Source organism: Cnephaeus nilssonii (genome assembly GCF_951640355.1).
Source record: "Cnephaeus nilssonii genome assembly, chromosome: 14".
Taxonomy (NCBI): Eukaryota; Metazoa; Chordata; class Mammalia; order Chiroptera; family Vespertilionidae; genus Cnephaeus; species Cnephaeus nilssonii.
Window position 1 is genome coordinate 6314914 of NC_137085.1, and position 21651 is coordinate 6336564.

The following is a 21651-nucleotide window of genomic DNA, read 5'->3' on the forward strand; positions in this document are numbered from 1 at the left end:
TGGTCCAAGTCCTTGCTCCCACCTTACAATTGGCAGGTCCTTCGCCCCATTGAACCTCACTGGGCTCATGCATGTAACAGCACCTACCTCTCGGGCCTGCAGGGCTCAGTGAGATAATGCGTGACAGGACAGAGCAGAGAAAGAGCAACCCCTTTCTCCTCCAGCCCAGGAGCGACTCCAGGGCCAGCCTGGCTGGCTGAGGCTTGTGTCTTGGTGGAAGGAAGGAAGGAAGGAAGGAAGGAAGGAAGGAAGGAAGGAAGGAAGGGAGGGAGGGAGGGAGGGAGGGAGGGAGGGAGGGAGGGAGGGAGGGAGGGAGGGAGGAAGGGAGGGAGGGAGGGAGGGAGATGGAAGAGGCAGGCAGGCAGGAACAGAGGGAGGGAGGGACCCAGCTGTAAGGAGCCTGTGCCCAGTACCCTGGGGACACGGGCATGGCTGTCCTGGCCATGCTGAGGACCACCCATGTCTCCCAGCTGTCAGCCCACAGGCTGGGGAACCCTGATCTGCAGACTCACTCCAGCAAGGGGCAAGCAAAGACTCTGAGCCCTGAGACTGGCAGGCACAGTGCCCGCTGGATCTGGGTTTACCCAGGGAGGCACTAACTGAGCTTGGGCAAACTTATAGAGGGAGTCCCACACTGCTTCCCTGCCCTTGCCTGCATGCTTCCTCCACCGGCTACTGAGTAGTGATACCTGTCGCCAGGACCACCCCAGCTCTTCTGACCCCGTGCCAGTCTGAGGAGAGGGCACCAGCCAGGGATACCAACAGCATCGCCAGCTCTCCCAGATGGGGTGGGGAGAGCTCCAGCGGGCAAGCACCCCTTAGCCCACCCCCGCGCTCAGCCCGCCCAGAGCCCGAGTGGGGCTCGCTCAGTTACCCACTTGTTGCCCAGGCTGTGGCTCTTCCTGTGTCTTGGGACCGGGGGAGTGGGGAGGCTGCCAGCCACCGATGCGTCAGGACAGGTAGGCCGCCGGCTGAACCTTGCGGAACTGGAGCTGGCGGAGGGGCCTGTGAACAGAGCAGAGCGCGTCCTGTGACGGGGCTATGGAGGCTCGGGAGTGGGGCCCGGGTTGTGGGTAAGGCACTGGGCCAGCTGTCACAGGCGGGGCAGGCTCAGCAGGCCCCGTGGCTCCCTACTCATGCGACACTGACCCCTCACGCCCAGCATAACTAACTTCCGGGGTGCCAGCAGTCAGGACGGCCAGTGGCCTGCTGTGCATGGTGCACCTGCCTGGGCGTGACTTATCCAAGGCATCCAGCAGGTGGCAGAGACTTCACAGCCTGTCTTGTGAATCCGGGCCGGTGCCCATCTGTGCCCTTCCCCGGCCACTTTCTCTTCTCCGCCCACAGAAGGGACGGAGTGTAGGAGCGCGGCAGAGGGAGGACTCACTGAGTGAGAGCGCAGCTAGCGAGGCAGGGCTCTGCCCCAGGCCTGCAGGTACTGCCTGGGTGGCCTTGGACGGGTTACTTAACTTACTCCCTTGAGCCTCCGTTTCCTCATCTGAAAAGTGGGAATAACCCAACTCACCTCGCAGGTGGCTGGGAGGAGTGCTGAGGTGATGAAAGCAGTTTCAGTCAGCACTCACACTTCTTTTATGTAATTAGTACCATGTTCTCCTCAGTCCCGGTCCTGGGGACAACAGGGGTCCTCAAGCCAGGAGGCTGGGCACAAACACACTGAGCAGCACGCGCAGGACGGAGGAGGGCCTGCATGCCGGCCAGTGCACAGCCACTAGTACACCGAGGGGCCTGCTGTTCTCCTTAGCGCTGTGCTCGTGCCTCTGGAGGGGAGGTGACCCCAGGTCTAAGCCTTAGCTCCCCTGGACAGACAGGAAGTGGGCCAGGGCTTCTGCGCTTCCTTCGGAGCACACCAAACGGCAAACCCAGGCAGCCGTGCGGGAGCCTCCCCAGAGGGCCTGGGAGGCCTGTCCATCCAGGGCCCACAGCCCCCCACAAGCTGCTGTAATCACAGTGACCTCCAGTGTGTGTGGCTCACCACTTTTTAAAGTCCCAGACACCACTGCGGACGGCCTAGCTCCCTCTGGCACTTGGGAGGGTTCCCGAGGCAGCTCGCATCTCCTCGAGCTCAGAGTTCCTGCTGTCTCACCCTGCTTGCCCCTCCGCACCCCACTCTGCACACCCCAATCTTCATTGCCCCAGGGCCCCCCACAATCCCTTTACGAGGCCTTGGCCAACTTTCTCCACTGTTCCCCTCAACAACTATCCCCAAATGCCACCTCTCTCCTAGGCCCCTGCACAACTCAGAGGCCCCTCACCTCACTTCAAACGATGGCCCTCTGCCTCCGGGAGAACGCCGTGGGGTCAGGCTCCGTCTCACGCCAGCCCGGCAGTGGCCACGTGCGCCTCCACCCACAGCAGCCTCCCTGGCGGCCTGGGGCAGGGGCCTCCTCGTCCAAGGCCAGTCTCTCCTCTCCAGTCCTGTTGCCTCTGAGAACTCACGCCACCATTTCCCTTCCCTCTGGCCCCTTCCTCCAGCCCATAAACACTCTAGTCCCTCGTTTTCTGTAAAATACGGCCCCTTGGCCCCAGGGCGGCCTCCCTGTCAGTCACGTGTCCTCAAACAGAAGTCTGTACTCCACTACACTCGACAGGGCCACGTATGTACGGTCCATCGTTGACAGAAACGTCATTACATGGCACACACTGTAACGAGCTCAGAGCGGCACGGCTTGGACCTCACCACCCCAGACAGGGCCCGTGAAGGCCTTGCGGAGTGTGCAGGCCTGAAACGGCACCTACGGCAATAGAGGTGTGTGTGTGCGCTTTCCTGGCGAGGGTCCCACTGCCGCTCAGCTTCTCTGAGGCTGAATCCTTAGTCAGGGCATGTGCCAGGTTCTCAGGGGGAGGGGGGGAATGCAGTGTCTCGGGCCCGTCCCCCCAGGTTCTGATTTCATTGCTCAGGTGGGGCTGGGCACCGTTCTCTCGGTGACTCTAGTACACCTGGTGACCGCAGTGTATACCTGGTGACCCCAGTGTACACCCGGTCACTCTAGTGTACACCCCCGTGAATCCAGTGTACACCCAGGTGAAGAACTTCTGCTCAAAGAGCTGAGTGACAGCGAGCTCTGCCCTGGAGGAAGTCTCGTGCAGCTGCCCCAGAGAGGAAAGGGAGGATGGAAGCCACCCGGCTTTGTTTTTGTTTTGCACATGTTGCTCAATAAATGAATCTGTGCAGAGGGTGAAATTCGCCTTGTTTATCAGCAGGATTACGGTCTCTCTGCCTGAGTCACTCTGGCTCCCACCCTGGGTTCAGAAAATATTTTGTAAAGGTCAGGTCGCATGGCTCCTCCCCCGTGGTCTGAACTGGAACTGGACTCCCTGGTGTGTCGCAGCAATAAAAACGGTGATAATTACGGTTGGACACCCCGTGCCTGGCACCATACTGTGTCCAGGAGGTGGGTACTTAGTAGGGCCGTTTGGCAGGTAGGAAAGCCAGGGCTTATATATCCACGACATGCAGGACTTGAACCCAGGGGTACAGTGTGGGCGGAGGAGCTCTGCAGTTCAAAGGTCAGGCATTAGCGAAAGCTGGAGGAGGAGGGAACAGTGGCGTGTTTGAGGTGATCTGGTAACTTCCTCCAGGAAACCGGTGACTATTTCCAGCTGCTATTTTTGAGAAAGGAACGGTGAAGGGGACTAACATGTGTTATGCACCAACCGGGTGCCAGGCTTGTCTAAACACTCCCACATCCCACGTCATGGAGCTCTATCAGTGGTTGCTTTGACCAGCGCCATTTTAAAGGGATGCTCGGAGAACAACTGGTCACGCAGGGAAGGGGTGCTGGGTTTGTTCTCCTACCCGGCTGTGGGTGCAGCGAGAGCCGGACACTCGAGGCTCCTCTGGTCACTTCCTGGGCCTCCTGCTCACTCCTAATGGGCGCCCTTCCCACCTGTGTCCCTGCTCCTGCTCTGACCCCCACCTCGGGCTCCCAAGCCCCCAATTAGCCCTCAGTTTCCTCTAGTCAGCTACTGACTCTCCCTCAGGGGGCGTGTGGGACGAGGCTGGGGCCGCCCCCTCGTCGTGCTGCTTCGGATGGCCGTGGAGGCATGCTGGCCTCAGATACCCCTGGACGCAGCGGGGGGAGGGAGGAGGCCAGGCTGAAGCAGCCGCGACCTCCCTGGTCCCCGTGTCACACGAACGCTGCTCTGGATGCCCTGGTCTCGGCCACGTCCATCCCTGCATTGTGGGCCAGCAACAGCCTGCATCTGACGCGGAGGCAGAAGAATTCCCATTGAGCTGGAACCTAGGGATGGGGTGGCCCCTGCCAGTAAGTGACATTCTGCTACTGAAAGGCCTCCCGCCCCGCCCCACTATGCCTGGGCCGGCCGCCACGTGACAGCACAGGACACGTGTCTTCCGGCAGTCTCTGATGTTGTTTTCTCCGTGTCCGTAGGCAGGGGTGGGGTGGGGGCGGTGATAATGAGCCGGAGCTCTGGCCTCGCTTAGCAGAGTGTGGTCCCTGCTGCCGGCCGATATGGCACCAGCAGCTGGAAAAACTGACCGTGGGGCTTGACTATCTCAGAGGATTGCTCTATTTTTCCTCAGCATAATTTTTCCATGAATAATCTTTAAAGCTCTTTAAGTGGCTGTTTCTTTAACAGTTTTATTGGAATATATGAGAACTGACAGTCTGTGGGGAACGAGATATCATGTTGGAAAAAAAATCTGGTTTTCATTACATTTTTCTTAAGAAAGCACCATGCTGCCCAGGCCACTCACTGGTCGGCAGAGAAGCCAGCACAGGCCTCGGGTGGACGGCAACAGCAGAGCCAGGACCCCGAGGCAGCCGGGCTGGGCTCCCACTGGCGCTGCCACCGCAGGCTGAGTGAACCTGGGCAAGTCACCTGGCACCTCTGAGCCTGAATTCTACGGCTACAGAACAGGAGCAGTGATCTGACCTGGCAGACCCTCTCCCCTTCCTGCAGCAAATGGTTCCAGACCCGGGAGGGGCAGTAACCAGATAATCACACCCAGGGCGGGCACAGGCTTTGGTAGCAATAAACCTGGCGCTGACCACACTCACAGTGTAACTATCACGGCATGACGGTGGTGGTAATGGTACTGGCCGCCATTCATCGAGCATCCACCAAGTGCCAGAACGTACCGAACGCTTGTTCGCAGGACCTCATTGAGGCCTCGGCATAACCCTGCCTCACAGGGACTGTTGTTAGCGCCTCACTGGGACGTGGGACTGAGGTCGATGTGGGACCTGAGGTCAGAAGGGCTCAGGCGCTTCCTGGGGGAGCAGTGGAGCCGGGAGCAGTGCGTCTGAGAACCGGGGAAGGCCAGGGCAGACCTGGGGGTCCGACATCCAGGCCGGCGAAGGTCCCGGCAGAGGCAGCAGCTTGGGCAGGAGCAGCACATGCAAAGACCCCAAAGTGAGAGATGCAGAACCTACTAGAGAAAGCTCGGAGAGCCAGCCTGGCTGGGGAGCTGAAGGAGGGAATGTGGGGCGAAGGGGGAGAGGGGGGGCGCTGCGGGGCCACGCGAGGGGCCAAGAGTTCAATGAGGGGAAGATGTGGAGATTGTAGGAGGGTCAGTAAGGTGCTCAGATTTGTACCCTAGACAGCTCACTCTGGCTGGAAGTATGTGGATGTGGCCAAGAACACAGGCTGGGAGGGCGGGTGTGGCAGAGAGAGGTCTAGGGGATGGGCGAGGGGGGTGGGTGGAGGGGCACTCGGGGTAACCCTCAGAGGAGGCTGGTGTCATTCACTGAGGGAGCGGATGAGAAGTTCAGTTTGGGACCGATGTCGGGAGGCCATTGGGGAGATGTGTGAAGCTCAGGAGACAGACGGCAGCTGGGGACAGAGGTGTAGGCCATGCGGCCCAGGACGGGGAGCCCAGGAGGGGGAGCCCAGGAGGGGGTTGCAAGCTCAGTAAGAAGAGGGGAGGCCTGGGACAGAATGCAGGGAAAGTGTTTGGAGAAGAAGACAAAGGCTGAAAGGACTTGTGCAAAGCCAGGGTCACGAGAACAACTATTTGAGAAAAGTATCATTTAGGCACATGAGTAAGGGACCTTCTTCCATTGTGATTCTACAGGAAGGCGCAGGGGCCCGCACTCCTGACCAGCCGCCCCGAGGCAGCCTTGTGCGGGCAGCACCCACCTTCGGGGCCAGGACACACGGCAATGTCCCCTTTTCTCTGACTGGGGTCTTTAGAGAGCAAACTGGAGGGGCCTAGTCTGCCGCCTTTGGGCAGCTGGCCAGCGCCACATGCGGACAGGCCTGGATGCCTCAGAAATGGCCTCCTGTTCATCCTGGAAGCTTCTCTCAGGAGCAGAGAGAGGAATGGAGGGAAAGAGCTGCCATCTTCTCCCGCTTCAGGGGTTGAACCAGACAACAGTGCGGGCTGTCGCTGCGATCCTAGCCCAGCGCTTACAGCGCCTGCCCTGAGCTCTCACAGAGGGCGGGGACCCTCCTGGCCACAGCCTCCTGCCCCTTGCTCTCGGGTGCCCGCGCCCCACATTCACAGCACCCGCCGTTTGTCACTAAGGAATGGTGTTGGCAGCCTGTTGGTTGCCCATCTCTCCCACCAGACTCCAGCTCTGGAGTCAGGGGCTGTGTCCCGGTGCCCAGCACAGGGCTGGAGCAAGGCATGTATGCTGAATGCTGGTGCGGCGCCCACGGCTGCAGAGGCGGCGGCTCTGCAGAGGATGCGGGGCTGGGATGGGGAGTCCCGTTCCCACGGGTTTCCAGCGGCATCGAGCGGCCCTGCCCAGGCCAGCACTGCCGATTTCGGCAGTCTGGCAGCCCCACCGCGGCCTTTGGGGGTGCTTTCCAAGTCTTGCACATCGGACATTAATGGGAGGCAGCTGTGGCAGAGAAACTACTGAGCTTGGAGTCCCGGATTTGCGTTCCAGTCCAGCCTCTGCCCCGGGCAGAGCTGGGAGCTCAGGGTCCAGTCTCCTCACTGGAGAAGGCGAATGACAACTGCTGTGACCAGGGGCTCTCAGGTGCCACCCTGACCGTGAGCTGCACAGGACGCACTTGCATCCAGTCTCGGGGCTTGTCTCAGCTTCGCTCCTGCGCCTGCTAGAGCCTTCCCGGTCTGCCGGGCCCTGCGCACGCAGGACATGGGTCCCTGGGCACAGAGTCTGTTTGTGTTGAAACCTTTCTCTGGCCAGGTTTCACGGTCGAGCCTGGGAGCCGGGCCCTTTTACATTCACACACATTCTTTGTTTCTTATACATGCAGCTCTCACGGCTCCCTATTGTGAGCCAGCATCGCCCTTCAGCTGTGGGGAGGCCCAGATGCCTTCTCCTCGGAGTCAGAAGGCCCAGACCCCCAGGCACAGGGCGCAAGGAATGCCTGCTGCAGCGGTGCTGCGTGGAGCTGGGCCAGGGCAGGGCAGCAGGGTCGGACAGGGCCTGAGCCTGGCTCCACTGCCTGACCTTGACACGCCAGCCTAGCAGCTGGGAGATGTCCAGAGGAGATCAGATGTGCCCTCACCCAGGGCTCCTCACCCACTCTGAGACTATAATGGGAGGAGGGAGGAGCATGTGGAAAGGGAGTCCCCACCCCTCGCCCACAGGGTGATCTCTGCGTCCACTCAACCACAGTGAGGCGTCTCCACAGACCACGCCGAGCTTGAAATCTGTGCCCAGCAGTTGGGAGACCCAGGGAACAGCCAGTGCCTCAATCAGGCCCGCGGACCCGATGGGGCCGCAGCCAGAGGACAGTGTGGCCGCACCAGGCTTAGCTGCACTCGCAGATCCGCCGGCACAAGGAAGGTGTGGCCTCCCAGGGACCAAGGTGGTCCTGTGAGGACCTGGCATGGAGGTGCGGGGATCCAAGCAGCGAGGAGCTGGAGGCGGCACGGACTCCCTGTCGGCCGCCTCACTGTCCTCCATCAGGACACATCAGTGCTGGTGCCCAGGGGTAGGCGTGCACCGGGCTCTGTGCTGGGGCTCTCCCCGCACGACCTCAGCCCTGTGAAGTGAGGCAGCGTGAAGTATTCATTTCTATTCCCAGTTCACCAATAAGAAAACTGGGCCCACAGGGACTAAGCCGCTTGCCCAGGGCCCCACAGTAAGTGCCAGAGCCAGGCGGGCCTTTACCCAGCGGGCGGTGAAACAAGGAAGCCCCCCAGGGGTGCGGAGAGCGGTCCTGAGGCCGAGAGCAGAGGCGGGCGGCGCAGGCCGCGGTTCCCCCTGGGCTGGCGCCGCTGGCTGCCGAGGGCTCTTCAGAGGAAACCGGTCCGTTGGTTCGGCCACGGGGAGGCGGAGCCCACAGGATCTGGAAATGTCTTCACGGGCTCCAGTGCACACACAACATGGCTTGCCCTCTCTGAGGGTCAACGTTCTTTATGATTTTTGCTCTCCAGGAAAATATTAGTTCATTTATATAAACGAAACGGTACATACGGGGGAAATTGAAAACGTGGCCCTTTTCTCTCCACGGACCAGAAACTGAGGAGGTTTCTCCATTTCCTTTCTCACAGTCTGTCTGTCTACTTGTCGGGTGGATCTGCCAGCATGGCCACTCCCCGGGTGCAGAGGGGGCAGCTCTGGGGGGGGGGGGATGGGCCTCTGCAGAGATAGAGGGACAGCCTCAGTGGGGACCACTCCGACATTAGCCAAGGCCTCAGAGGGACCTGAGACTGGGGCTGCTCCCAACGCCAGAGTCGGCGTCCCCCGTGCCCCTGGCGGGCGAGCTGGTTAGGGGGGTGGGCGCAGCCACAGGGAGGGGTCCGGGAGCTCACACGGGCCTCCTTTTGGGTCCTGCTCTCTCGAGGCTGCTGCTGCGTGTCTCCCCGACAGGTCAGTTCCAGGAGGGCAGCCCGTGCCTGGTTCCTGGTGCGTGGGCACAGCGATGCCTGTCCCACAGCAGGCCCGGCCTGGAAGTCTTGAGTGAAGGAACGGATGAACACATCGTGGGGCCTCTCCTTGGCAGGTGTGGGGTGCCTGCCTGCTGGAAAGAGATCCCGGGGCAGTAGCTTAACCCCCCTCCTGGGATCCGAGGAGGCTGCGTTCCTGCCATTCCTGGGACTGCGAGAGGCACATTCCTGTCCCCGGTCTGGTCGGGCTCCTGCCACGAAGCCCAGTCTAGCTGCCAGACCAGGGAAGGCCTCTTGGGAGCTGTCCCTCTGGCCCTGCCCTCACGGGACCCCTGGCTGTCCCAGGGGTGCAGGCACCACCTCTGTCACCTGAGGCTGGGGGTGGGGGTGGGAAGCCAGGATGGAGGAGTGAGCCTGAAGCTTTCCAGACGCTCCCCTGCCTTCTGGTGATCAATGAAAACCTTCACATCCTGCTTCCAGGGCTGCAGCCAGGGATTTGGAAAATTGGTGGAAAACGCCCGTGAGCCAGGCTCGCTCGCTGCGTGAAAAGTGCTGGCATCAGTGCTCCTCCAGGGAGTGCGGAGTCAGCAGTCGGCGGCTCTGGAGCTGCTTTGAGAGCCAGGTGCCCACAGGGCCCGGCAAGGAGCTCAGAGGCCAGGGCTGAAGGGGCGAGGGCAGGCGACCCGTGTGCCGGCTCTGGTACCCTTCCCTCGGGGCAGTCTGAGGGGAGGCAGCCTGGATAAAGGAGCACAGAGCCGGAAGAGGCACAGAGAGCTGGAAGGAGCTGGAGGGGGTGGGGGATGGGGCACAGGGCTGGCGGACTCCGTGAGAGGCCAGTTAGTGGATGTTTTAGGCTTTGTAGGCTAGAGGGTCTTGGTCCCAACCACCAACCAGCTCTGCCACTGGAGTGTGAAAGCAGCCACAGACCATAGGGGTGCTGGGCTTGGCCCTTAGTTTGCCTATCCCTGGTGTGATGGACCCTGGCCTGGTCCAGGAGGGGTGGGTCAGGGGGGAGGGGAGGGAAGGCTTCCCTAGGCAGTGAGGGCTTGCTAAACCCTGAAGGGTGACTCGGTGCAGAGGCGGAATCATAGTACTGACGATAATATCATCCTAGCAGCAGATGCTACACTTGCCGAGTGGGTTCTAAGTGTCAGGCTCAGCGCTCAGGGTTTTACATTGTGATCTCAGTAAATTCCCACAAGAACCCTGTGAGGGAGGTATCAGTGTGTCCACTTTACAGATGGTGCTGGGTGTTCTGTTTGACCCCTCAGATGCCAAATCTCTGCGACACTGGAGTTGGTAACACCTTTTCTTCCCCATGTCCTTCAGCTGGAGGTGCTGGGCGCCATGTTGCTCTTTAACCCAGACGGTGGGGAGTGGCTTGAGCAGGTCAGCAGGCTGGGGGTGCCACGCACCAGGCAGCAGCTTGCAACAGCCACGCCCTCCCCAAATACTCACTCAGGTCAGACCACACTGAGTGCCTTCCAAGTATCATTTCCATCCTGACCTCCCCACGATCCTGGGGTGGAGACTTTATTACCCTCATTTTACAGGTGAGGAAACCGAGGCCCAGAGATGGACTTGCTGATCCAACACTGCAGTGGCCTAGAACCCAGGCTGGTGAGACCCGAGCTCAAACCAGGAGGAGGAAGCACAGTTGGCCCAGACCCCAATCTGGTCCCACCCTCGGCAGCAGTGAGATCAGCCCCAGGCACGGAGAGCCGCTGGACACTGAGGGACAGAAACCGCCATGGTGATACCGACGGAGCACTTTCACCACAAACAAGCCCGTGTGAGCAGAGTGCTCCACAGGTGTGTGCTTGCTCAGGCGCCACAGCAACCTGCAGGGCGACTGCCGCCGATGATCAGAGCGGGGAGACGGCAAAGCTAGGGCTGACTTCTCAGCCTGCACCCTTCATCACTAGGGGACGCTCTGTGTGTCCCAAATATGTGGACAGAACTGAGGCTCCAGGGAGGCGAGCCATCTGTGCCTGGGGGCACCAAACACCGCGGCCTCCTGGGCACCCTCCCGGGCACCACAACTCCAGGGCCAGGGCCTGACGAGAAGGGCCCGGTGACCTGGAGAGGATCCCGTTCTCTGCCCTGTGCGTGCTCTCAGCCTGGGGTTCTGATCTTGACTCTCTTGGGGCTTTTAGGTCCCAGGCTCTTGCAGGGAGCCCCAGCCCAGAGGTGTCCCCAGGGGTTCCGTGTGACTGGGAGCCTCGGCAGGTTAGTGCGGGAGGGCTGTGAGCAGGGACAGCTGTGCCTGCCAACCTGCAAACAACTGCACCCTTTGGCTCCACAGTCAGGACCAACCTGCCAGCATATCTGGGCTCTCAGTGGGTTTGCCCCACTCGATCCGACACATCCACAATACCTGCAAGATCTTCCTTTGAAGAGACGAGTCTTGGAGAGCTGCTTCCTGGTTCAATTCTGAGCGACAGTCTGAAAACAAAGGTTTTTCACGGGATCAGACGGGCTCTGGTGCATCGGAGGGGTGCTGAGCATGTGTATGTTTGCAACCGGGAGACTGGACTGTGGTTAAGGAGGCTCATGGTCATGAAACCCAGGAATACTTCGAGGTCTGCTCCAGATCGCAGCGACTTCCTTCCGAGCCCCCAGCGAGTTCCCACGACCCAGCAATAAAGATTAAGGACGACACGTCAAAGAGTGATCATGGCCCCTCTGCTGGCACCCATGTGCTCATTCTCCAGACAACCCCATGAGCTAGGTAGGCATGTCATCCCATCCTATAGATAAGGAGCTGAAGAGTAGTGAGCTGAGTAGCTCCCCAAATTCATAGACCAGCAAGTGGTGAAGCAGGGGATCTGGTCCTAAGCCGGGATTTAACCCTCACATGACACTTCCTCTCAGTTGCCCCCAGAGAGGCAGGAGGCAATGGCCACCTTAGGAGGATTGGCAACTCAGTATTATTATTTTTCAGAAGCACCAATTAGGAACTGCTGGGTGAAATGACAAGAGTGAAGCCCGGTGCCAGACTCCCTCTCTCCCAACAAGACCAACACACACTTAGGAAAGCTTAGGAGTAACCAAACTCATCAGATGCTGCTCAACAACGTCAGGGGCGTGAACGGAAGCCATGACCTTCAGAAACTTGCAGCCAAGGAAGGAAAAGGAGGTGGTGAAGTCTGGCCTGGAGTTGCGACGCGGCCTGACTCCTGTCCTGCCGCCTGAGACTGCTCGGCGGGCTGAGCGGGTCCTTACCTGTCCCTGCTCTGAGTGGCCCCAGGTGCTGGGAGAAACGGGTGGGGTGGGTGGAGGGCCTGGTGGATACGCTGACCTGACAGAAAGGAAGCCTTCATAGGGGATGAGGGTAGAATTTCACACTTGAGGGGATCCCTTTCTGGAATGGGATACAGCCTTCAACAGGGTGGAGGGAACCCTGAAATAGAGCCCCCAAAGCCAAAACGGACAGCTTGCTCCCTTCTTCACGGAGCCTGAGCCTGCGTTCCCCAGGCACCAGGAGGGAAAGAGTGAGAACCGCTGGCCGCAGGGGAACCAGCCAACTCACACACAAGTGCAGGGTCAGCTGTCCCTCCCCTATCACAGCCATGGAAGAGTGAAACGGAGCCTCTCCATGGGAGCAAGATGCAAAGTCTGGCCACTGAGCAAACATCCTCTCACAGAAAAAGGAGAAAGGAAGAGAGCAAGTTGCGCAGCCCGGGGGCAGCCCCAGGAGTACGAGGAAACCCCAAGTGCTTCCATCAGTAGAACAAGTCATGCAGAACCCGGGCTGGAGAACACAAGACCTGAAAAATGAGACGATAACGCACAGGAGGGAGATGAAAAGGGGTCAGAGGCCTAGGGAACCGTCAAGGACTGAATGAGGACCGAAGTAGAAGCACAACTGAGACAGCCATTAGGAAGAAGCCAGCGGGTACAGAAGGCAGGCAGCACCCACGCGTGGGTGCCTAGAATCCCCGAGAGAGAAAAGCCAAGCAATGACACAGGAGAAGGGTCAGATATAAACCAAAGAATTCCTCTGAAAGGAGGAGAGAGCACACCTTGTTCCAGGGACATTTGATACCAAACACCCTCCACTTGGAGGCATTCCCCTGGTTGAGTTTTTGAAATTCAGGGAATTCTTCATCCCCCCAGGCGGACCAAGCAAGACACTCAACAAGAGGAGAAAAATCGGACGGGCTTGGGGCTTCTCTACAGCAGCGAACAAGGCAGGACGGCAAGGGAGTGGGGTCTATGCGTCCTGGGGGAGATGCAGCTGAGCAAGTCACAAGCAGACACGTTCATGAAAGAAATCGGAGCACGCCCAACTCGTGAAAACCTACTGACATCACCTACATGAGGGACTGACTGAAAATAAAAAATTCCAGGAATGGAGACGCTGTGGAGAAACAGCAGGCGGTAAGAACAGAATCTGTTTAAAAACACTGAACAGCAGGAACTGTGATTCCTGAACATGATGTGTACGTTGTAAACTTGGACTAGGCAGTGATAATAATATAACCAACAACAAACTGGAAGATGTGAAGCGCAGGGGAGGGACAGGGTGAGTACCAACGTTCTCATCTTTCATAGCCCAGAGAACTGACCCTGCTCACAGTGGGAATCTAGTTAAAACAGGACTGATGGGCTCAATCCCCTTTCTGTTTTCCTGACCTCTTCTGTTAATCTTAGAAGGCTCTGTTAGGAAATAGTATCTCTTGTGGTGGGGAACTAGTTGTTTTAAGAGCTATGTTTTATTTCAGTTCCTTTTCTCTGGTTAAATTAAAATAAAATTAAAGTCAATACTTTTAATTAAAAATAGCAGTGTAGCATGATTCCATTTGAAGACTCTCGCCTTGTACCCACTTTCTATGCAGAGAAAAATGTCCACAATTACGCTCACTTAATGCTAATGGGACTGTGGGTTATTTTTCTTCAGTGAAATACAAGAAACGAAAGGCTGAGGAAAACAAAGCACTGGGTGGGCCCCTTGGCACAATACCCCCAAAGCGGGGGGGTGGGGGGCAGGGTGTGAGAAAGGCAGCCACCAGGTCTCAGCTGAGCGGCTGCACCCTTTGGGGTGGGAGGCAAGTCTCCAGCGGGGCTGCGGGGTGTGGGTTCCTCAAGGAGAATCACAGGCCCGGAAAGTCTCTGCCACTCACTCAGAGCCGGGGGCCGGGGACAGGACCCCCGCCTGGGAAGGGACTCCTTCAATGTCTGGGCCTGGGGGCCAGAAAGCAGCTTCCGCCCTGGTTGTCGCTGCGACAACAGCGAGCCCCCATGAGTCCGGGCTGACGGGGGTTCAGCATTCAGTGCTGGGGAGCTCAGAGTCCTTCGGAAGGGACGGAGCAATTACTCACAACCTGCGGCTTGCCCAAGGATGATCTCACAGCCAGGAGTATTTATAGGTCCTTTTTCTCCTTAAGGGATCTTAGCGTGAATGAAAAGCTGCTGTCTCTTTAATTGTGCTACTGGCACAGGAATGGAAAATATTACCCCAGAACCTAAGTGGGAATAATTTCACACTCTGGACTACATTTTTAAGCACAGCAAATGCTTTGTAAGTAAAATGAGCTCAATTTGTGGCAAATATAGCTTTAATGATAATCTCTGGCTTTCATCTACTGTTGTTACTATTATGTAATAGATCAAAATTTCATATTATATTCTATTTTAACAAGGTATTATACAATAACAATTAAAGATATTATGTCTTGCTCCCAAGATTAAACCAATCATCAGAACCACCTACGGCATTTTGAAAGAACACAAATGTTCAGGCCCCGCCCCAGCATCTGGATGGGTAGAAGCCTTCCCAGGTGACTGACTCACAGCCGGCCGGACCACAGCTGCAGAGCTGGTAGACATGCAGCTGTATGAACAGTCATTCCTGAGGTCCTGTGAGTGAATCATGGGAAACCCGGGTGTCTCTAGTGACCACTGTTCTCTACAGTTTTCAGGGACTTAGATGAACAGTAATCAAGCTGATCCCAAACTGGAAGAGATTAAAAATATATATATATTGGCTAACAGGACTCAAAGGAATCATGGTATACCAGAGTAAGGTGAGATTAAAAGAACAGATGTAAAGTTGACAGAGGGTAAATGATGGATTACAAGATGGTGAGACTTGCCTTGATATATCAGGTTGCATGGAAATGTACTGAGGCTCCTGGTTGACCTCCAGCTCAAAATGAGCCAAGAGGATATCCAATCAGAATGGCAAAGATGATACAAGAAATCCTCCATCTCCCTCTAGATACATAGAAATGCTGGATAAATTCCCAGGTGCCACAAGGGAAGAAAGAGCCAAAAGCCAGAGCAGTGTGAGTGGAAGATGAGGCCAAAGGGCCCACCGGGATGTTTGTGGGAACTGAGTCTACTCTGTAGGGATGCATGGGATGGAGATGAGCCTCCACCGGTGCCCGTCAGTGAGTATCCTACAGAAAGCTGGGCCCAGGGAGCTGTCTCCTCCAGGAAACAGACTCTTGGAGAACTCCGTTTGCCAGCCTGGAGAGATGGCTAGAAGGCTGCCCTCCCCCGGCCCTGAGTCACCCGTGAGACCTGGAGCACCACACCTCACAGAGCCGTGGAATCCATGTTCACAGCACCCAGGTGATTTGAGAGAGCCAAGCTGAGAAGTTCACAAAACACCCTCCTCAGAACTATGGGGGCAGACAGCGCCACCATGGGCTCGGGGGGGGGGGGGGGGGGGCGGTCAGAGGTCACGTTCTGTGCACCTGCTATGTGCTGGGGCCAGGGGATAGAGTGGGCACTCACTTGTAGTTGTCGTCTTCCACAAACTTCTGGAGCTCTTCGATGTAGCGCACAGACTTCAGGTACTTCTGCACGTGGGGCAGGGTTGTGAGGTGATCTGCAAAAGGTGGACAAAACCAGAGGCCTCAGTCTTTCCCCATCTCCAGGTCCCGCATGAGAATGTGGGCCTCACTGATTTTGGCACTAGATGCTCCTTGGGTATTGGGGCATATATTCAGTCTTTCCAGAGTTGCTGATGGTCCCTTGGGCCAGGCCCTGTGCTGGGCACTGGGCACAGAGGGGTCATCAGGTCTGGTTTCTGCCCTCGAGGAGTGCCCCCAGATGGCTGGGCCATAGACACCTCACCCCGAAGCACCACATGTCTTTGGCGGGGAAAGATGGGTCTTTGGGGGAAGTTGGTCTCCAGAACTGATCAGGCCAGGTGTCTGTGCCCCAAAACAGGTTTCACTGGGCAATATGCAAGCCTCCCATGCCTTCCCGCCCCTGTTTGATAAGAAGCAAGAATGACTGAAAAACCCTCATCCAGCTGGTATGAAGCCCACCGAGACCCTGGCACAGCGGGAGAGTCTGCCCCTTGGGCTACAGCCACTGGGGAGACGGGTGGGCTTTGAGCGCCTGCTCTGTGCCAGGCTCTGTACCAGGAGATTCCCAGGAGTCAGCTGCTTTAACCTTCACACCGGCCTCATTTGGGAGACATACTATGTCCATTTCACAGAGGAAGAGACCATGGCAACTTGCAAAGCTCAGGTCCCTGAGAAGTGGCAGAGCCGAGTTTTGATCCCAGGTAACCTGCTACACTTCACTGTCTATTTCCTGGAGTGACTGACGTCAGTTGCTCTCAGCAGACCCTCACAGTTACTGAGGGGCACCAAGCCCTCCAAGATCCTCTATGCCAACTCACCCCACCCCCCAAGGTGGGACAGAACAAGCTAGGGGACAGGTGGAGGTGGTGGAGGAGGTGGTGAAGAACAGCAGAAAGAGGCGGGGAAGGGCCAGGCTTTCCAGGGAAGTGCGTCAGGCAACGTGAGGAGCACCTGCCCCTCACTGTGAGATTATGAACAGGTCATTTTGTTTCTCTAGAGCCTCAGTGTTCTCATTTCTGCAATGGGATGACACCTGCTTCCCGCAGCTGATGGCAGGGAAGATGCAGGTGCAGGTAGCGGTACTAAGTGAACGTTTGCTGAGCGCCAATGAAATGTCGGGGTGTGCTCCGCACACATCACGTCCCCCTGTTTACTGATAAGAAAACCTCAGACTCAGAGATGAAAAAGTGACTTTTCAAGAGGCAGAGCCGAGATCTGAACCCTAGTCTGTCTGACCCCAAAGCCGTCTCTGTAATTGCTCTGCTGGCCAGCGGGACAGTGAGTGTCCGTGTACCTGTCAGTGGAAAGGGCCTCAGCGGTGAGGACCGCACTGGGAACCCAGTCTCCTCACTGTTCCTCTGGTCAGAGGACAGCTGGTCTGGAAGTGCTGACAGCTCACCAGAGCTTTGTTGGGGGGCTTATGAGCAGGCCGTTTGCTTCAGTGAGCCCACGAACAGGAAGCCCACCCTGGCTTCCCAGGAGGCCTTCCCAAGCGGAGATTGCTGGAGGTTTGCTCACGCCCTGTGTTCTGGGCGTCAGTTGATAACATCTTGTTTGCACAGTCTTTGAAGATCAAATATGTGTGTAAGTCCAGCTGGTATTTCTCAGTGATTGAGTGTCAACCTGTGAACCAGGAGGTCACGGTTAGATTCCCAGTCAGGGCACATGCTCAGATTGTGGGCTCGATCCTCAGTAGGGGACATGCAGGAGGCAGCCAATCAATGAATCTCTATCATCATTGATGTTTCTCTCTCTCTCTCTCTCCCCCCCCCTCCCTTCCTTTCTGAAATCAATAAAATATATTTGTTTAAAAATCTAGCACATGTTTGGTGCTCAAGGAAGAGCTTTCTCACTGATAAGGTGCCGGACTCAAATTTCAGTGATGTGACATTTCACAACTCCAACAATCAGCGGTACTAACCATAGCTGCAGGAGACTTGTAAATCTGCGATTATTCGGAGAATATTGTTCATCTGATTGGATCTTTGTTCGTTTTCCATAATGCTGCCTGAGGCAGGATATGCAGAATCAATATAGATTAAATCCAGAAGATAGATCCCTAAAAAAAATACAAAAAAGTCAGAAGATAGATCCCTAAAAGTAAAGAAGATATTTAATGATGGTAAGTGTTCACCATAAATCAGACAAAAATAGCACAAAACAGCACTGCTCTGCTAGAAGATATAAAGGGCGACTTAGGGAAAACTGAACACTCTTTGGATTCAATTCCAACCCTGACTACCAATTTTTCACGTAGACCGTTCAACTGGAAATCAAGCATTGAGTGACAACCAAAGTGAATGCTGGCGAGATTTCAGCATTTCTGGTTCATACACTCTCCAGCAACAAGGATTTTTTTTTTTCTTGTAACCCAACTGGAAAATAACAGGACATTAAAGAGATGAATGAATACTTGTGTTTTTCACCAACCGATGAAGTTTAATAGGTCTAAGGTATTCTATCCAGGAGAACACCATTTGGATGGAATTCAGTTTTTCATTTATTCATTTAGCTGCATGTCTATGTGTCTATCTGTACAACCCCCACCCCCAAATCATAAATTAACTAAGGGATAAAAGAATAAAAGAAAGCAACCAACCTTGCTAAAAAAAAAAAAAAAAAAAGCTAAGGCTAGACAGAGAATTCTCCTGAGGGTGCTTAATAAAAAATAATGTGATATATAAAAACAGGCCAGTGTTGGGCCTCGGCATGGCCTCATGGCATCACCCAGGGGGGATTTGGAACAAGCCACCTGGGCAGGGCTGGGAGAGGAGGACTGGCAGATCAGCGTGAGGTACAACACAGCCCTCAGCTGACCGGCTGGCCACAGGGCCGCGCTGCAGGCTCTCTGGGGATGTGCACGGACAGTGGGTGACCAGCAGCCCTCTATGAGTCCCGCCACTCTACCCATGATATTTGTGGGGTTGAGCAGGAGTAGCGATGGAAAGCAGAATTCAATGCAGGAAACACTGAACAAGGCAAAGAAGCATCAATGATATTAATGAAAAGCACCATTGCTTGAGAAGATCTAATGATTACAAATTTCTATGCACAAAGCAACATTGCATCAAAATATACAAAGCAAAAAAACTGTCAGAAATAAACAACGAATTCAACAAAGACATAACCATGCAGGGAGCCTTTGGCATGTCTCTTCCAGAATTTGTGTGTATGCACACAAATATACACATACAGACATACATATACAGATACATTACATATGTATGTGTGCATATATAAATACTAGAAGCCCGGTGCACAAAATTCGTGCACGGCAGGGGGTTGTCCCTCAGCCCAGCCTGTACCCTCTCCAATCTGGGACTCCTGGAGGGATGTCCGACTGCCCGTTTAGGCCCGATCCTGGTGGGATCGGGCCTAAACGGGCAGTCGGACATCCCTCTCACAATCCAGGACTGCTGGCTCCCAACTGCTTGCCTGCCTGCCTTCCTGATTGCCCCTAACCGCTTCTGCCTGCCAGCCTGATCACCCCCTAACCACTCTGCTGCCAGCCTGGTTGATGCTTAACTGCTCCCCTGCCAGCCTGTTTGCCCCCAACTTCCCTCCTCTGCCAGCCTGGTCACCCCTAACTGCCCTCTCCTGCAGGGTTGATCACCTCCAACTGCCCTCCCTTGCAAGCCTGGTCCCTCGCAACTGCCCTCCCTTGCAGGCCGGGTGCCTCCCACCTGCCCTCTCCTGCTGGCCATCTTGTGGTGGCCATCTTGTGTCCACATGGGGGCAGGATCTTTGACCACATGGGGGCAGCTATATTGTGTGTTGCAGTGATGATCAATCTGTATATTATTCTTTTATTAGATAGGATAGAGGCCTGGTGCATGGGTGGGGGCCAGCTGGTTTGCCCTGAAGGGTGTCACAGATAAGGGTGGGGGTTCCCTTGGGGTGTGGGGCGGCCTGAGCGAGGGGCCTGTGGTGGTTTGCAGGCCGGCCACGCCCCCTGGCAACCCAAAGGGAGGCCCTGGTATCTGGAATTTATTTTCCTTCTACAATTGAAACTTTGTAGCCTGGAGTGGAGCCAAGCCTGGGGCTCCGGCAGCCATTTCTGTGGCAGTTAATTCACCTTCTACAATTGAAACTTTGTTGCCTTAAGCGGGTGGGCCCGGCCAGGGTGTGCGGAAAGCTTTGCTTCCCCTGTTGCCGGCAGCAACCCTGGCCTGCTCTCTCAAGCTCCATTCTGCCGCCATTTGTTTGAATTTGTTTACCTTCTATAATTGAAACTTTGTAGCTTGAGTGGAGGCTTAGGCCTGCAACGGCTATGGAAAGCTTGGCTTGCTCTGTTACCTGGGAAACCTTGCTCTCTGTGGCTGTAGCCATCTTGGATTGGGGTTAATTTGCATACTCGCCCTGATTGGCTGGTGGGCGTGGCTTCGCTGGTGGGCATGGCTTATGTAGCAGAGTGATGGTTAATTTGCATATTACCATTTTATAGAGAGGATAGTATTTGAGTAACAAAATTAACAAGTTTGGCGTTATATAAATGAAAATATAATTATTTTCAGATACCCATGGAATGTTTACAAAAATGGATTATATACTAGACTGTAAAGAAAAGTTTAATAGGCTTAAAAAAGTAAACGTCATATTATCCACATTCTTTGACCTTATATTACATGGAAGATTTAACAATAAATATAGAAAAAAGGCTAACCATTTGGGAAACACACACTTGCACACATCTACACACTCACAAGCAACTTTCAGGTCAAAGAAAAAACAAATAATCTAAAACAAAAAGTCTATTTAAAGAAAATGATAATAAGAACACTACTTGTCAAAATTTATAAGAGCAGACCAAAGTGATAATTAGAGGAAAATTTATAGCCTTAAAAGTTTACTGTTAAATGACTAAGAATTATTACAAATGTAATTAATCAGGTACGTAAAAGTTTTGTCTGGATAAATGAGCACTGTACTGATATACATTCATTGTGTTCGTCATTCTTACAGCAACCCATTTCACAAGGAGGAAAAGGAGAAGCAGAGGGGATGTGTAACTAGCTGGTAATGCTGGCAATGGGAGTCGAACTCAAGCCAGCCCCTGCAGAGTACACTCCTGCCATCGCAGTAGACTGCAGCTGCTGGATACCATGAGTCAGCCAGTCAGTCATCTGCTTTTAAAATAGCTACACATTGTGACGGGAAACCGTTAAATCACAGAAACAGATGCTGGTACTTCTCATAGGAACCATTTCCACTTCCTTTCTAGTGGCATCATGTTTCCAAAATTTTAATAATTAGAAATAATTTCCCCTGTATAGAAGCTCCAAGTTCGGTAGGTTGGAACCCACAGATTTATTCTTCCCCTTGCCTTGTTTTCCCTCTCTCCTCTTAACAGTGTAACTCAGTTGCCTCCCCAAGGCGTCAGCAGTGGCAGTCCTGAAAATCTCACCGCTGCTTCAAGCACAGCAGCAAGTCTCCTCTGTGCTGAGCAGGAGATAACGGATAAGGGGCACGAGGCAGCTTCGTTCCAATGAGAACTTGGTGCCGACGTGAACCCAGCTGCCTCTGAGTGGCAGAGTGAACGCTCGCCCAGGAGCAGACACTGAGGAGCAGGACAGGGGGAAGGGAGAGACTGATGCTTCCCAGGGATTTACCATCCGATGGAAACTTATCCTCCTTCAACCTCCTGTGACCCTCCCATCAACCCCATGAGGGTTAACCCTTTGCACTTGCTTGCTTTTTTCTCGATTCCTTTATTCTACTCGGGATTTAATTTTTTAAATACCCCAGATTTTACAAAGCGCAGCAGTAGAATAAAAAACTGGAGTTTCTTTTCATACAAACTTATTTATTTGGATTTTTTATATTTCAAATTATTGATACATTCAATACAATTCGACATACGAGCTGCTACCGATGCTAACCATGTCGAGTCACACTCGACATCCGAGTGCAAAAGGTTAAAGAGAAAACAAGAGCTTAGAGGAATAAGAAGCCTGCCTGAGCCTCCAGTGAGCGTGCAGGATGTGAGCCCAGGTCTGTCTGGCTCCAGCACCTGTGCTCCCACCCACGTACTGG

At 55.1% G+C, this 21651-nt stretch overlaps 1 protein-coding gene across 17 annotated transcripts in view; it reads right to left on the bottom strand.

Annotated features, from left to right (window-relative positions):
* RALGPS1 (Ral GEF with PH domain and SH3 binding motif 1) overlaps positions 1–21651 on the bottom strand; it is a 226324-nt gene that overhangs the window by 20476 nt on the left and 184197 nt on the right. For all 17 annotated transcript variants that reach the window (XM_079790424.1, XM_079790417.1, XM_079790431.1 and 14 more), the window contains 4 exons: positions 17540–17677; positions 15539–15632; positions 11172–11239; positions 879–1005 (listed from right to left, as the gene is read on the bottom strand). In XM_079790424.1, the coding sequence (XP_079646550.1) occupies positions 879–1005; positions 11172–11239; positions 15539–15632; positions 17540–17677 (427 nt within the window). The remainder of the gene's footprint in view (positions 1–878; positions 1006–11171; positions 11240–15538; positions 15633–17539; positions 17678–21651) is intronic.